General features: G+C 34.5%; 1 protein-coding gene across 1 annotated transcript; it reads left to right on the forward strand.

Moving 5' to 3' along the window:
• Window positions 1–11,164: 11,164 nt before the first annotated feature.
• Window positions 11,165–11,440, forward strand: LOC129940080 (GATA zinc finger domain-containing protein 15-like; the record flags this gene model as incomplete). The annotated part of the gene is made up of 1 exon (XM_056048320.1): window positions 11,165–11,440. A coding segment is annotated over one exon (276 nt), but the record flags the coding sequence as incomplete, so codon positions are not given.
• Between the last annotated feature and the right edge of the window lie 2,961 nt (window positions 11,441–14,401).

Here is a 14,401-nt window from a genome sequence, read left to right on the forward strand (position 1 = left end):
AACTCAGATTTTCTACTTTTAGCAATCAATATGATATAAGCATGCATTATTACCTCAATACTTCTTTTCATTAGTTACTTTTCATCCCAAAGAAACCTTTTGCAATGTGTAATACGACATTTAGGATCATATCCTGTATTTTTTTATAATCTACGGCAAAAACCCAAAAGCTTATTCAATGAAATGCAGTACCTAAAATGAAATGGTTTCAAATAAATAACTGAATCATGACCATGAAGCATTTAAAAGCATATCACTCTATTTTTTGTCAACGATGTAACGAAAACCCCTGCCCCAGCTCTAAATCTCCTCTACAACCTGAGGTGTACAGCCACCTTAGGCTATTTCAGGCGACCGTGTCGAGCTAAGTGCAGTGTCTAACCACGGTTGCGAGGCATGCTGGCATTGCACTGGTCATAGCTCTTCGGATTTGGAGGGGTTCTTTCTCCTGGGTTAGACTCTGGAACTTTTATCATGCCATTAAAATTGTATAATGTAGAGGCCAAAATTGTTCTAGAGTACGTGTATGTGTAGGTGTAGGGGAAAGTGAGTAAGCATATGTATGTGTAGGGTGAGTTTAAGTGTATGTGTATGTGTATGTATACGTGAGTGTGTGTAAGTGTATGCGTTGGTGTAAGTGTAGGTGTGCGTGTAAGTGTAAATGTAAGTATATGTGTATGTGTCCTTTTTTATAGGGTTCCGATTCCAGAGAGGGGGAGAGGAACATAGGTGTTATGCCCTCAGGAGGTTTTCCCACCCTTGTAACACCTTTAGCTTTAGACTCCATCTCGCCAACCTGCCACTTAGATCTTTCTGGCAAATCAACCACTTCAATCTCGCATGGTGCGTGACAATTTTAAAAGCATGTCCTTCCACATGCGCCCTAAACTTCTATACACCCACAAGCGCAGCAAGGCGCTCGCTTGGATCAACACTCATCCTATGCCAGTATCCGAAGCGTCGCAAAGTATAACAAATTCCTTGTTAAAATCCGGTGACCAAGAAGGGTTCCGAAGTTAAGGCACTGGTTCGTTGGTTTAACCCTGTTACAAAAACTCTTAGCACGTTTTGTCGTGCTCTGTCTGTTAAACACTCGGTGTCAGCTGTCCTAGGACCGCAAGATATAATAGTCTTATTTATAAGCATGGTCATCACCTAGTCACCTCATCGCAGAATTCCTGCAAAGATTTTTTATCTTGTCGCATTCCACTTAACTCTTTTTCTAACAAGTGTATCGGTCTCTTGTCGCTGTAGGTCAAGTCAAGGCATTATATAATTGCGTCAACATTTAAAGGTGTCCCGTAACTTTTCAAAACGTCATTTGCCTTGCCTACTATTTTATTATTAAGTATATTTACATGCGTCATAAACTTTCAATACATTTGTCAATGCCGTACGCCATGAGACGTTCTTATCCCCATCAAACTAAGGTATGCATTTGGAAACTTCTAACCCTTCTACCCCTAGAATTGTAGGATCTATAGTCACGTCCTTATATGGTTCAATATTATCGTGTAGGCACAAAGCGGATAATTGCCTTGTAAGAAGGTCAATTTCTTTTCTTAATACAGCAGTGAATTCTGCTCTAAGATTGCCTACAATCGCTGACATTTGCTCTGCTGTCATAGCCATCTTAACACTATATTATAACAACAATTATTTTCTTTTTATAATAGCCTGGAATCACTTTATCTAATTTGTAATCATTTTTATCTTAATTATAATTTTTTTTAATTCTTATTTAAATATGTGAAAATACATAATTAATTCTTACTATCCAAGTTTACGGTTTCTGATGGTCCTACTTCCTTTAATCAGTTGGAATCCTTTAACGTTCCGTTTGCCGCACAGGTGTTTTAAATTTGGAGGTATTGTTGTTGCATTGTTGCTGTGTTTATCTATGTTAACGAGTAAGTTACAGAGGTTTCTTTTAACTTGTAAGCTTAAACATTTTTACACTTTTAAAACTTTTTAATTTAAGGGATCTTGAAGCTGAAGAATTTATGTTCTTCTTGGATGCTTCTTGTGAAAAAGTTTGTTAACCGGATTGTCACGAATTCACGCGTCAGTTTTTATTATTTTTTTAAAGAGAAAATTTAAACACTTCTTTTCATTTAAAAGAACTGATTGCCAATAATTTATATTTAAATATTAAATTTAGTTGCAATATTATCCTATGGCTATACAATTAACACTGTCCCTGCTCGGGCGCCAATTAATTTTATTACTCTCAAAATTTACTTTTTAAAAAGGTTTTATTTAATTAAAAGTACTTCAAGTTTCGCACCCGATGGTAGACTGCCGTTTATTCCTCCACTCATTCTCCTTCTTGGTATTATTTATCTTGCAATCAGTCTCGGTTGGGTCTTGGTTACCGTGGGATCCTTATCTTTCTGTAGTGTCAGCGATGTTCGTTGTTCGCTGTGTGGTCTCCATGGTGTGGAATGTTTGCTCCTGTTATGCAAGTGTCGCAGTTCATGGGTTCGCGTTATGATAATGATTATTTCATTACGTGGTGGAGTCAGATATGTTAACTTAGTATATGAATTGAATTTTGGGCAATGAATGATTTTGAACCTAAAATTGAATGAAATGATTAATTTGAATATTTACATTAATTTAATGATTAAAATAGTTTGAATTAATGATGATTTTGTTGAATGATCATTGATCATGAACAAAGGGGTCCAATCTTTTAATGATTGGAATATATCTTCTGTTTACGGCTCGGGGCTTATCAATAAAATCTGTTTAATAGATTTATAGTAGTATACGAATTTTTTTCAACAAATCTTGAAAGCTTTGATTCGATTTTAGGCTACTAACTTACTTAAGGTGGCGCAGCAGTCCTGTGTGAACTAGGGCCTCACCCAACAAACTTTTCCATCTAGCTCGGTCCCTAGGTAGATGTCTAAAGTTTCGTGCTCTTAGTTCTGTGAGGTCACCTTCCACTTCTTCGCGCCGCATGATCCGCGGTCTTCCTTTACTGCGCGGTCCTGTGGGTGTGTACTCGAAGCCTTTCCGGGCCAGAGCATTGGTTTCCATACGCTCTACGTGACCCAGCCATCTTAGTCGTTGGACTTTTACCCTTCTAGCTAAGTCTACGTCGCTGTACAGCCCATACAGCTCGTCGTTCCATCTTCGCGTCCACTCCCCTTCGATGCATACGGGACCGTAGATAACACGAAGAACTTTTCTCTCGAACCGAACCAAGGTGCTTTCATTCCCTTTAGTCTTAATCCATGCTTCTGCACTGTATAGCAGGACGGGGATGATAAAGGTCTTATATAGCAACATTTTGGTCCCTCGAGAGAGGACTTTACCACTAAATTGCTTTCTTAGTCCAAAGACACATCAATTAGCAAGAGTTATTCTGCGTTTGATCTCAGCGCTGGTGTTGTTTTATGCGTTTACAGCGGTGCCTAGGTAGACGAAGTCCTTGACTACCTCAAAGTTACGTCTGCCGATTGTGACGTTTTGACCAAGACGTCGGTGTTGTATGTCCTTTCTTTACGACAGCATGTTTGTTTTTTCCAGAATCTGCCGTAATGTGAATATTTGATCGACTGGGGACTTTCCTGGTCTAAAACCACACTGATGACCATATCTTACAAATAAGTTGGTGTATGCTCCTTACCAACTTATCTCCAGCTGCTTTTAAGAGCTCGCCATTCAATCCATCCGCTCCAGCGGCTTTATTAGACATCAGCTTAGATATGGCAATCTTTACTTGATCTAAGTCGGGAGGACGGGATTGTTGGCTTTCGTCGTCTATGTTGAATGGATCACCGTGACTGACAGCAGAATTCGGTTCGCCGTCGCCGTTATACATTCTGCAGAAGTGGTCCTTCCATATCCTCAGCACTGACTGCGGTTCTAGGTTTATGTACCTGTGAATTTCGTTTCATCTGTTCATAAGACTTTCGAACTTTATTCCTGCTTTTAAACCTCTCAGCATTTTCGATAAGTCGGTGTTCCTCTCGCCTCTCTTGCTCATAGAGCTTATGAGCAGCTCTCGTTCTTTAATGCATCGCCGCTTTGCGTGCCTGTTGTTTGGCTGCGTTCCTTGTTGGTGGCTGCTGGAAACCCAGCACATCAGAGGCGGCTTCTCTGATTGCATATTGGCAATGTTGCCACGGGTTTTCGATAAATTGTCTTGACGGCAGAGAACTTCGAGAGAGGTTACTTGTAACTCGGTCGGAAAATGATTTGGCGATCTCTTGCAATTCTAGCCGTTCGACGTTGTATCTTCTCCCAGCACCTCCCTGTTTTGCCTTGGGTCTTGAAACCCGAAGTCCTACCTTGGCTTATAGCTCCTCGGAAAGTTCAGACATCCATGATGCTGGAAGCGTGTCTGGCGTCAATCGCAATATGTTCAATTTGGTTGACGGTAGATTGATCTGGAGAACTCCAAGTTTCTTTGTGGATGTTAAGGTGTGGAAAACGCTTGCTGGCTACCATGACGATTCACCTTGCAGCAAAATCTATGAGCCTAAATCCATTGTCGGAAGTGTTGTCGTGCATGCTGTTTTTCCCCATTATTCAACCAAAGATGTTTTCCCTTCCTAGTTTGGCATTAAAATCGCCCAGGACAATTTTAAAATTTTAATATCGTAAGGCTCGGCAAGTTTTTTGTATATTATATTTCTCTTAACAAAATAATATCAATGTTTTTAACGACAGATACTGCCCATTGTGTTTGTATGTACTTTCAACGGCCATAGTTGCCGCAGACATTGACGCTGGAGGTGTCACCATCTCTACCAATAGTCAATCGCATTCAATGCAACAAAACCATCAGCAACAACAAACCTAAAAGTCAATGATGCAAGTGGAAGTTTTGCCATTCAATAGTCGATCGAAAACGCCCTTCTCCCAGCAGGTAAGTGTAAGGTGTTGGAACGACATAACAGCACCAACTGCCAACTCGGCTTATTCACCAGCTGCCAAGAAATAAAATGCAAGCGGCTCAAAAAAACAATGCAACAGAGCGCTGAGATCAATTGTGTAAGTACGTATCGAAACATTCATATCGTGGCCAACTCGCTAAATCTTCATCTTCTAGGTGTAAATGGTACTACCACTCGCTAATTCTGCAAGAGAAGCAAGAAAAACAAGAATACAATCGCAGGAAGACTCAAAAAAATGTCCAACCTTGACTGTATGTTAAGGATCGCACTTGCTTAACGGTGGCAATCATTCGAAGGCAAATGGGCTGGCTCGACAAGAATCTCCAAAAAGCCAAACAGATTCAGATCAGTCCCTCGGCAGCTACTGACGATGTCGACTACTTAAATCCATCGGTTTTCACACAGACAGTCAACATCAGTCAACTTCGGTTTGAGATTTCCTTAAATAATGAAAATTAATTTCTTTATAGTTATGACAATTCAGCGCGCTGCTGCCAACCTTCCGATCAACCATTCACAGTGAACATGTGAAGTGTTTGTGGATCAAGCGATCTCTGCGTTGTCGACAATGCGAACACAATGTTATTAAGTCGGAGTACCATCCGCTACTCTTGCATTGCATAAGCGAGTAGATCAGTGTAAGTGCGAATCAAATGTCTCACTATCTCGCAGCCACTAAAAGACTACAGAGACAATTAGCTGGCTGAGACAGCGGCTACTGCTGCCGCTGAGGCTAACACAGTTGACATAGAGGAGGTAGGTGATATGAATGCCGGTATTGGCAAGCCTTCTGAAAAAATTAGTTATAAATATATTAAGTACAAAATAATCTTGTATGTAATTTTTGTGAATTCTATGAATCCATAACGGCACAAAAATCCGACTACAAACTGCCCTAATGATGTTCCAAGAGTTGCTGCGCAAAAAGTCGCGAGCCGACAACCTTCACGTAGTGAAAATGTCCGATTGAGATTTTGAAATTTATCTCGTAAAAAAATGTTAATCCAAACGACTTAAGAAGCCACATATTTTCAATCAATGTATCAGCTTACCATATTCTAGAAATGGTAAAATTATAACACATCAATTTGTGACAATTTAACTGATCAGAAGGCTCATGATTGCAAGACTACTTCAAGTAAGTTTCACATTAACAAAAAAACTTAAAAGCACTAATTGATGTGTTTTTTTTTCAGCTTCAAAACAAAACAAAGCTTAGAAGTCGATTAGACTCTGCCGTTCAGTTGATTCGACGACATGTTTAGAATCTCATCCTTGATTAGTAAGGATTCGTAGTGGAGTACCTAGTTTTTAAAAATTCAATGCCATTATAAATTATAAGTTTTAAAATGTATATTACAGCTATGTTCCCAAATCGAGTGAAATTAAATCTTAATCTAAATCGAAAATCATTCTGCATACACTGTGGGACTTTTTTAACTGTGCCAGATCGATCTTACCCTCCAAATTTCTCTACTGGGGGTTTCAAAAAAATAAAAAATAAAAATGAAATATCCAAATGTGCATTAAAAAAAAATGTTTGTTTATGAATTTAAATTTTAAATAACATTTAAATGTTATTTAAACCCGATTCATTAAGCATAGGCTTGTTTTTTGTTTTTTAAAAGTACCTTAAAATTATTATGGCTTATCACTATTTTTGGTATCTTGTATAGTTAATTAAGTCTTAAAAATTAGGAACTTATTCTTTTTGTATTAATTTCTTAAATTATTTTACATTGATTTTTTGTATTAACTATAAAACCACGCTTAAGTGAAATAACACAAAAGACTTAATGTAACTAGGACTTATTTACTATCCTGTACCGTCTACCAAGTGAACAATATTAACAAGGAAACACGAAAACTGTATATATAAAACATTTTTTAAAAATTCAAAAAAGGTAGTTGTAAAAAAGTAATTGTTTTATTTAAATATTGAGGTGATTTCGTCAAAATATCGACGAAAAATACAATATAATAAATAAATAATGATGCACCTTGCATCGTCCTGTGGGCATCTATGAAGAGAATGGTAGTCAAGACACTTCAGGGCACACATTTTCTTCGATGTGGTTTGATGTATGAGTATGTTGGTTGGTGTTGGTGTGGATTGTGTTGGTATAAATTGGCCAAATCTATGAGCCTAAATCCATTGTCGGAAGTGTTGTCGTGCATGCTGTTTTTCCCCATTATTCCACCAAAGATGTTTTCCCTTCCTAGTTTGGCATTAAAATCGCCCAGGACAATTTTAAAATTTTAATATCGTAAGGCTCGGCAAGTTTTTTGTATATTATATTTCTCTTAACAAAATAATATCAATGTTTTTAACGACAGATACTGCCCATTGTGTTTGTATGTACTTTCAACGGCCATAGTTGCCGCAGACATTGACGCTGGAGGTGTCACCATCTCTACCAATAGTCAATCGCATTCAATGCAACAAAACCATCAGCAACAACAAACCTAAAAGTCAATGATGCAAGTGGAAGTTTTGCCATTCAATAGTCGATCGAAAACGCCCTTCTCCCAGCAGGTAAGTGTAAGGTGTTGGAACGACATAACAGCACCAACTGCCAACTCGGCTTATTCACCAGCTGCCAAGAAATAAAATGCAAGCGGCTCAAAAAAACAATGCAACAGAGCGCTGAGATCAATTGTGTAAGTACGTATCGAAACATTCATATCGTGGCCAACTCGCTAAATCTTCATCTTCTAGGTGTAAATGGTACTACCACTCGCTAATTCTGCAAGAGAAGCAAGAAAAACAAGAATACAATCGCAGGAAGACTCAAAAAAATGTCCAACCTTGACTGTATGTTAAGGATCGCACTTGCTTAACGGTGGCAATCATTCGAAGGCAAATGGGCTGGCTCGACAAGAATCTCCAAAAAGCCAAACAGATTCAGATCAGTCCCTCGGCAGCTACTGACGATGTCGACTACTTAAATCCATCGGTTTTCACACAGACAGTCAACATCAGTCAACTTCGGTTTGAGATTTCCTTAAATAATGAAAATTAATTTCTTTATAGTTATGACAATTCAGCGCGCTGCTGCCAACCTTCCGATCAACCATTCACAGTGAACATGTGAAGTGTTTGTGGATCAAGCGATCTCTGCGTTGTCGACAATGCGAACACAATGTTATTAAGTCGGAGTACCATCCGCTACTCTTGCATTGCATAAGCGAGTAGATCAGTGTAAGTGCGAATCAAATGTCTCACTATCTCGCAGCCACTAAAAGACTACAGAGACAATTAGCTGGCTGAGACAGCGGCTACTGCTGCCGCTGAGGCTAACACAGTTGACATAGAGGAGGTAGGTGATATGAATGCCGGTATTGGCAAGCCTTCTGAAAAAATTAGTTATAAATATATTAAGTACAAAATAATCTTGTATGTAATTTTTGTGAATTCTATGAATCCATAACGGCACAAAAATCCGACTACAAACTGCCCTAATGATGTTCCAAGAGTTGCTGCGCAAAAAGTCGCGAGCCGACAACCTTCACGTAGTGAAAATGTCCGATTGAGATTTTGAAATTTATCTCGTAAAAAAATGTTAATCCAAACGACTTAAGAAGCCACATATTTTCAATCAATGTATCAGCTTACCATATTCTAGAAATGGTAAAATTATAACACATCAATTTGTGACAATTTAACTGATCAGAAGGCTCATGATTGCAAGACTACTTCAAGTAAGTTTCACATTAACAAAAAAACTTAAAAGCACTAATTGATGTGTTTTTTTTTCAGCTTCAAAACAAAACAAAGCTTAGAAGTCGATTAGACTCTGCCGTTCAGTTGATTCGACGACATGTTTAGAATCTCATCCTTGATTAGTAAGGATTCGTAGTGGAGTACCTAGTTTTTAAAAATTCAATGCCATTATAAATTATAAGTTTTAAAATGTATATTACAGCTATGTTCCCAAATCGAGTGAAATTAAATCTTAATCTAAATCGAAAATCATTCTGCATACACTGTGGGACTTTTTTAACTGTGCCAGATCGATCTTACCCTCCAAATTTCTCTACTGGGGGTTTCAAAAAAATAAAAAATAAAAATGAAATATCCAAATGTGCATTAAAAAAAAATGTTTGTTTATGAATTTAAATTTTAAATAACATTTAAATGTTATTTAAACCCGATTCATTAAGCATAGGCTTGTTTTTTGTTTTTTAAAAGTACCTTAAAATTATTATGGCTTATCACTATTTTTGGTATCTTGTATAGTTAATTAAGTCTTAAAAATTAGGAACTTATTCTTTTTGTATTAATTTCTTAAATTATTTTACATTGATTTTTTGTATTAACTATAAAACCACGCTTAAGTGAAATAACACAAAAGACTTAATGTAACTAGGACTTATTTACTATCCTGTACCGTCTACCAAGTGAACAATATTAACAAGGAAACACGAAAACTGTATATATAAAACATTTTTTAAAAATTCAAAAAAGGTAGTTGTAAAAAAGTAATTGTTTTATTTAAATATTGAGGTGATTTCGTCAAAATATCGACGAAAAATACAATATAATAAATAAATAATGATGCACCTTGCATCGTCCTGTGGGCATCTATGAAGAGAATGGTAGTCAAGACACTTCAGGGCACACATTTTCTTCGATGTGGTTTGATGTATGAGTATGTTGGTTGGTGTTGGTGTGGATTGTGTTGGTATAAATTGGCCAAAAGAAAAGTTCCAAATTATAAAAATGTTAAACGTTGGCGTATAGTGTCTCATTTGTCAGACACCCGTGCTAAGTTTCGTCGTGTGTCGTGTCCCTATAACAATTACACCACACGAATCGGTCGATAGTTGTGGCAAAGTGTCGCAGTATAGTTGTAGTACAGGGCGACAAATGCAGTACGCTAGGTGACAGGTTTATGGTTCATGAAATAATATCATCATGGTCGTCTACGATCACGTATACGAATGTGGTCATATCCCTATCACTAGACTATTTCTCTATATAAATACATAACACATATACAATTATTGGATAGGGTAAATTGAGAAAAATATTGTGCAAATTGAATCTTCTTGTAACATTACTAAAGAAGCTGCCCTCTTTTAAATATATATAAGACTGGCAGCAAATGTATCTTTTAGGCAATCAACATACTTTGCTCACAAATTATTCTTAACTGGTAGAGCAAAGAAAGCCTGGAGACGTTGCAAAAAGCCAATGCCAAGTTTCGTAAAGCTGGGACTCGTGTAATAATATCTAGTAATAATAATAGTTTTTTGTAAGCATTTTCAAATTATCTCCAAAATAATATTATGATAATAAGCAGTAAATTTTTTTGCGGATTTTATTACCTTAATGATTAATGCATAATATCGAGAAAAAAATTGTTTTTTGAGGGAGAAGTCATTGAAATTTCTTCCATTTGTCTATATATATATAAATCAATGCCACTTTTCGCTGTAATGTTATAACTCAACAATGCCTTTACTGATTTGGCTAATTTCGGTCTTGAACTATTCGTAAAAGTCCAGAGAAGGTTTGTAGTAGAAAAAATTAAAAAAAAAAAACTTAAAAACTCCCATATACAAACAATTTGTTACGAAATTTGAAATCAAGATTTGTTGATTACCTTGGAAATGTACAACGAAGCTTTAATAATAAATTGAAGATATGTGTCTAACGATTGTTAATAAAGCATTAGCACAATTGAGTATGACCGCACCAAATCGTGAGATGCATGATACAAGCCGTTTCCAGGCAGACGGTAACGCCATTGCCAACTTAAATTATTATTTTAGTTTAGTTTCTTTATTACGTAAAAAATATTTTCAAAAAAGTCTAGGACCGTTCATTTTACAATTCAAAGATTTGATAATTATATCTTACAACTGAAACATCATCTTGGGAGGAAAAAAAAATATAATAAATAGTTAAGAAGAAAATCGAAGGAAAATACGAAAAAAACCTTCATTCAAAATATTACAAAAAAAAAGTATTACAATAAGCAAAACCAGAAAAAGTAAATTTAATTTACATAAATCAATTAGAGAATAATAATGAATAATTAAAATGTAAAAGCATAATAAATAAGCTAAATAAATAAATATATACAAGAAAATGGCAAATAAATAAATGAAAAATTAAATAATTTAACAAGCAAATTATTGAATATAAGCATAAACAAGAATTAATAAATAAATTAACACATAATAAATTTTTAAAAAAATAAACAAATAAATAAATAAAAAATAGTAATAATAATAATAATAATACTAATAATAATAATAATAATAATAATAATAATAATAATAATAATAATAATAATAATAATAATAATAATAATAATAATAATAATAATAATAATAATAATAATAATAATAATAATAATAATAATAATAATAATAATAATAATAATAATAATAATAATAATAATAATAATAATAATAATAATAATAATAATAATAATAATAATAATAATAATAATAATAATAATAATAATAATAATAATAATAATAATACTAATAATAATAATAATAATAATAATAATTATAATAATAATAATAATAATAATAATAATAATAATAATAATAATAATAATAAAAATAAAAGAAATTAATACATGCATAAATAAATTAAGAATAAATAAATAAATTAATTAAAAAAAATATTAAATAAATTAACCCATAAATAAATTAAAAATAAATAATTTAACAAATAAGCAAATTAACAATAAATTATCAAACAAACAAAAATAAATTAACACCTAAATAAATAAGCAATAAATTAATTCTAAAATAAATTAATTAAGAAATAAATAAATAAACACACAAGTAATTAAACAAATAAATAAATTAACAAAACAGATAAAAAACCATTAACATAAACCAAAAAGAAAAAACAAACGCAATAGTTTTACTTAAAATATATCACAGATTATGCAAGAAGTTGGTTTATGAGAAAATTCTCAGAACTTTTGCAGCTGATATTAAAATTATTTGTAAGCTTACAAATTCTATCAGAAATCAGTTCAACATTCGCTTTTCTATGGAGACTTAAGGTTGAGTAATGCCAAGGAAGGTTTAGCATCATTTTTAAAACCCTGTTTTGTGATACCTGTAACTTCTTTAAATGGCATCTGGCAGCGTTACCCCATACTGGACACCCATGTAACAGTATTGCTTGGAATATAACCTTGTGAATGATAATCTTATTTTCATTTGTGAGTAGAGATTGTCGGTTAATAAAAGGGTAAAGCATCTTAATAGCAACACTCATTTTTTTAAGAGTATTTTGAATATGTTGGTTAAAAGTTAGTTTTGAATCAAGATGAACACCTAAGTACTTAACAGACTGCTCCCATTTAATTGTGGTACCACTTACATCTAGCTGATTGCTGGGAAGATAGCAAGGTTTCCTTTTTCGTGTAAAAAAGATGGCTTGCGTTTTCCCAACATTCAGCTTTATTTTCCATTTAGTATAATATTTTTCAAGTATTTCTATCGCATGTTTAAGATTTGTCTCAATGTTGAGAGAAAATTCATGTGATGAAAATACTGCAGCGTCATCAGCGAAAATAGCTGATTCACATTGCGGTAGACTTGGAAAATCCGAAGTATAAATATTGTACAAGGCCGGACCAAGTACTGAGCCTTGGGGGACGCCGATATCGACAAATAACAACCTAGAAACATCACAATTGACATGAACTTGATAACATCTACCGGATAAGAAACTCTGAACAATTTTACACAAATACAAAAGAAAGTCGAATTGCATAATTTTATATATAATGCCATTGTGCCATACAGTATCAAAAGTCTTTTCGATGTCTAACAATATCATGCCCGTTGATTGACCACGGGAACGATGGTCTAGAACATGATTGCAAATTCTTTTAATCTGATGAGATGTGCTGTGAGATCTCCGGAAACCAAATTGTATATCGGGGAGAATGTCTTTATCTGAAATAAATTTACAGATATGTTGTTTCAGTATTTTTTCAAAAACTTTACTAATGTTGCTCAGTAAACTGATTGGTCTGTAGCTTTCAGGATTATCTGGAGGGTTTCCAGCTTTAAGCACAGGGACAACCATTGATTTTTTCCAACATTGAGGGAAGTATTGCAATTTAAAGCATGCATTAATTATAAATGTTAAATACCTAATTCCAACGTAAGGCAGTTGTTTTAAATAACTATTTCTTACTTTGTCCAGACCTCCTTTCTTTCGAGTTTGCAACATTTTGATTACATTTTTTACATTATCTTCTTCTACAAATGCATTAAGAGGAGTTATTCCGTTTGTAGTATCGAATCTTTCAATTGTTTTACTGACAAGTTCATTAGTTACAAAGTCCCCCAAATGCTGAGAAACTAAGTGATTTTTTGAAAAACTTGTACAAAATAGATTTGCTATCTCAAAACCTGTAACAAAAGTTGTAGAAGAATTCTTCAAAAATGGTATTTTACGGTTTTTGTTCTTAATTAATTTTACTATGTTCCAGAATGGTTTTGCATTTTTATCCAAAACGCTCAGTTTTGTGTTCCATTCTTACTTACGATGGATTTGTATCTGTTCAGCGATGCGTTTATTAAAATGGGAAACCATTGATCGAGAGAAGGGTTGACGGTAATTTTGCCAATTTTTCCGATGAATATTTCTAACTTTAATAAGTTCCAAATAATGTGTTGGAAGTTTTTTAAATACATCTTTTTTTTTTTTTTGGGAATAGTTTCATCAACCGAAGAAGTGATAGCCTGCGTAAAGTTTTGTATTATAAGATCGACATCACCTTTACAAGTCACGCTTTCAAGGTTTGTGGTATTATTTTGAAGGCTCCTTTTAATTTTTGATTTGAATGATTTCCAATTAGCATTTTTTATGTCTAGGAAATATTGAGTTTGTCTCTCGCCTAACCAAGAAAGATTGCAAAAACCTGGATTATGATCTGAACTAAGAGCACTAAACGAAACGGGTTCTGATATAAGACCTGCGACATTTGACACAAAAAAATCGAGGACAGAAGGGACGCCACGAGAACCTGCAGGAAAATAAGTTGGACAAGGTGGATAAAAAATATTAATCGGTAGTGCCAATGAAAGAGCAGCCAGTATATTGCCCCAAGCATTTGCTCTTACACACCCCCAATCTCTGTGTCGGCAGTTAAAATCGCCACCTAATAGATATTCACCATTCATTGTAAATAACTTTTTGAAGTCTTGCTTTAACCACTTTCTTTTAATATCCGATGAAGATCCACCAGGGAAATAAAGAGAATAGATTTTTACAGTCTTTTGGTTTTTTAATTTAATCATAACACCTACATTTTCAACAAGTCTTGTTGGAATTACAGGTAAAAGCGAATGTTGAATTGATTTTCTAATAAGAATCGCAACTCCACCACCCATTTGATCTATTCTATCGACACGATAGCATTTGAAGTCGGATGATGGGAGCCCTATATCAACATCGAGCCAAGTTTCTGTTATTAGAGCAACATCAACTGTGTAGC

The sequence above is a fragment of the Eupeodes corollae genome, chromosome 1 (genome assembly GCF_945859685.1).
Source record: "Eupeodes corollae chromosome 1, idEupCoro1.1, whole genome shotgun sequence".
NCBI lineage: Eukaryota > Metazoa > Arthropoda > Insecta > Diptera > Syrphidae > Eupeodes > Eupeodes corollae.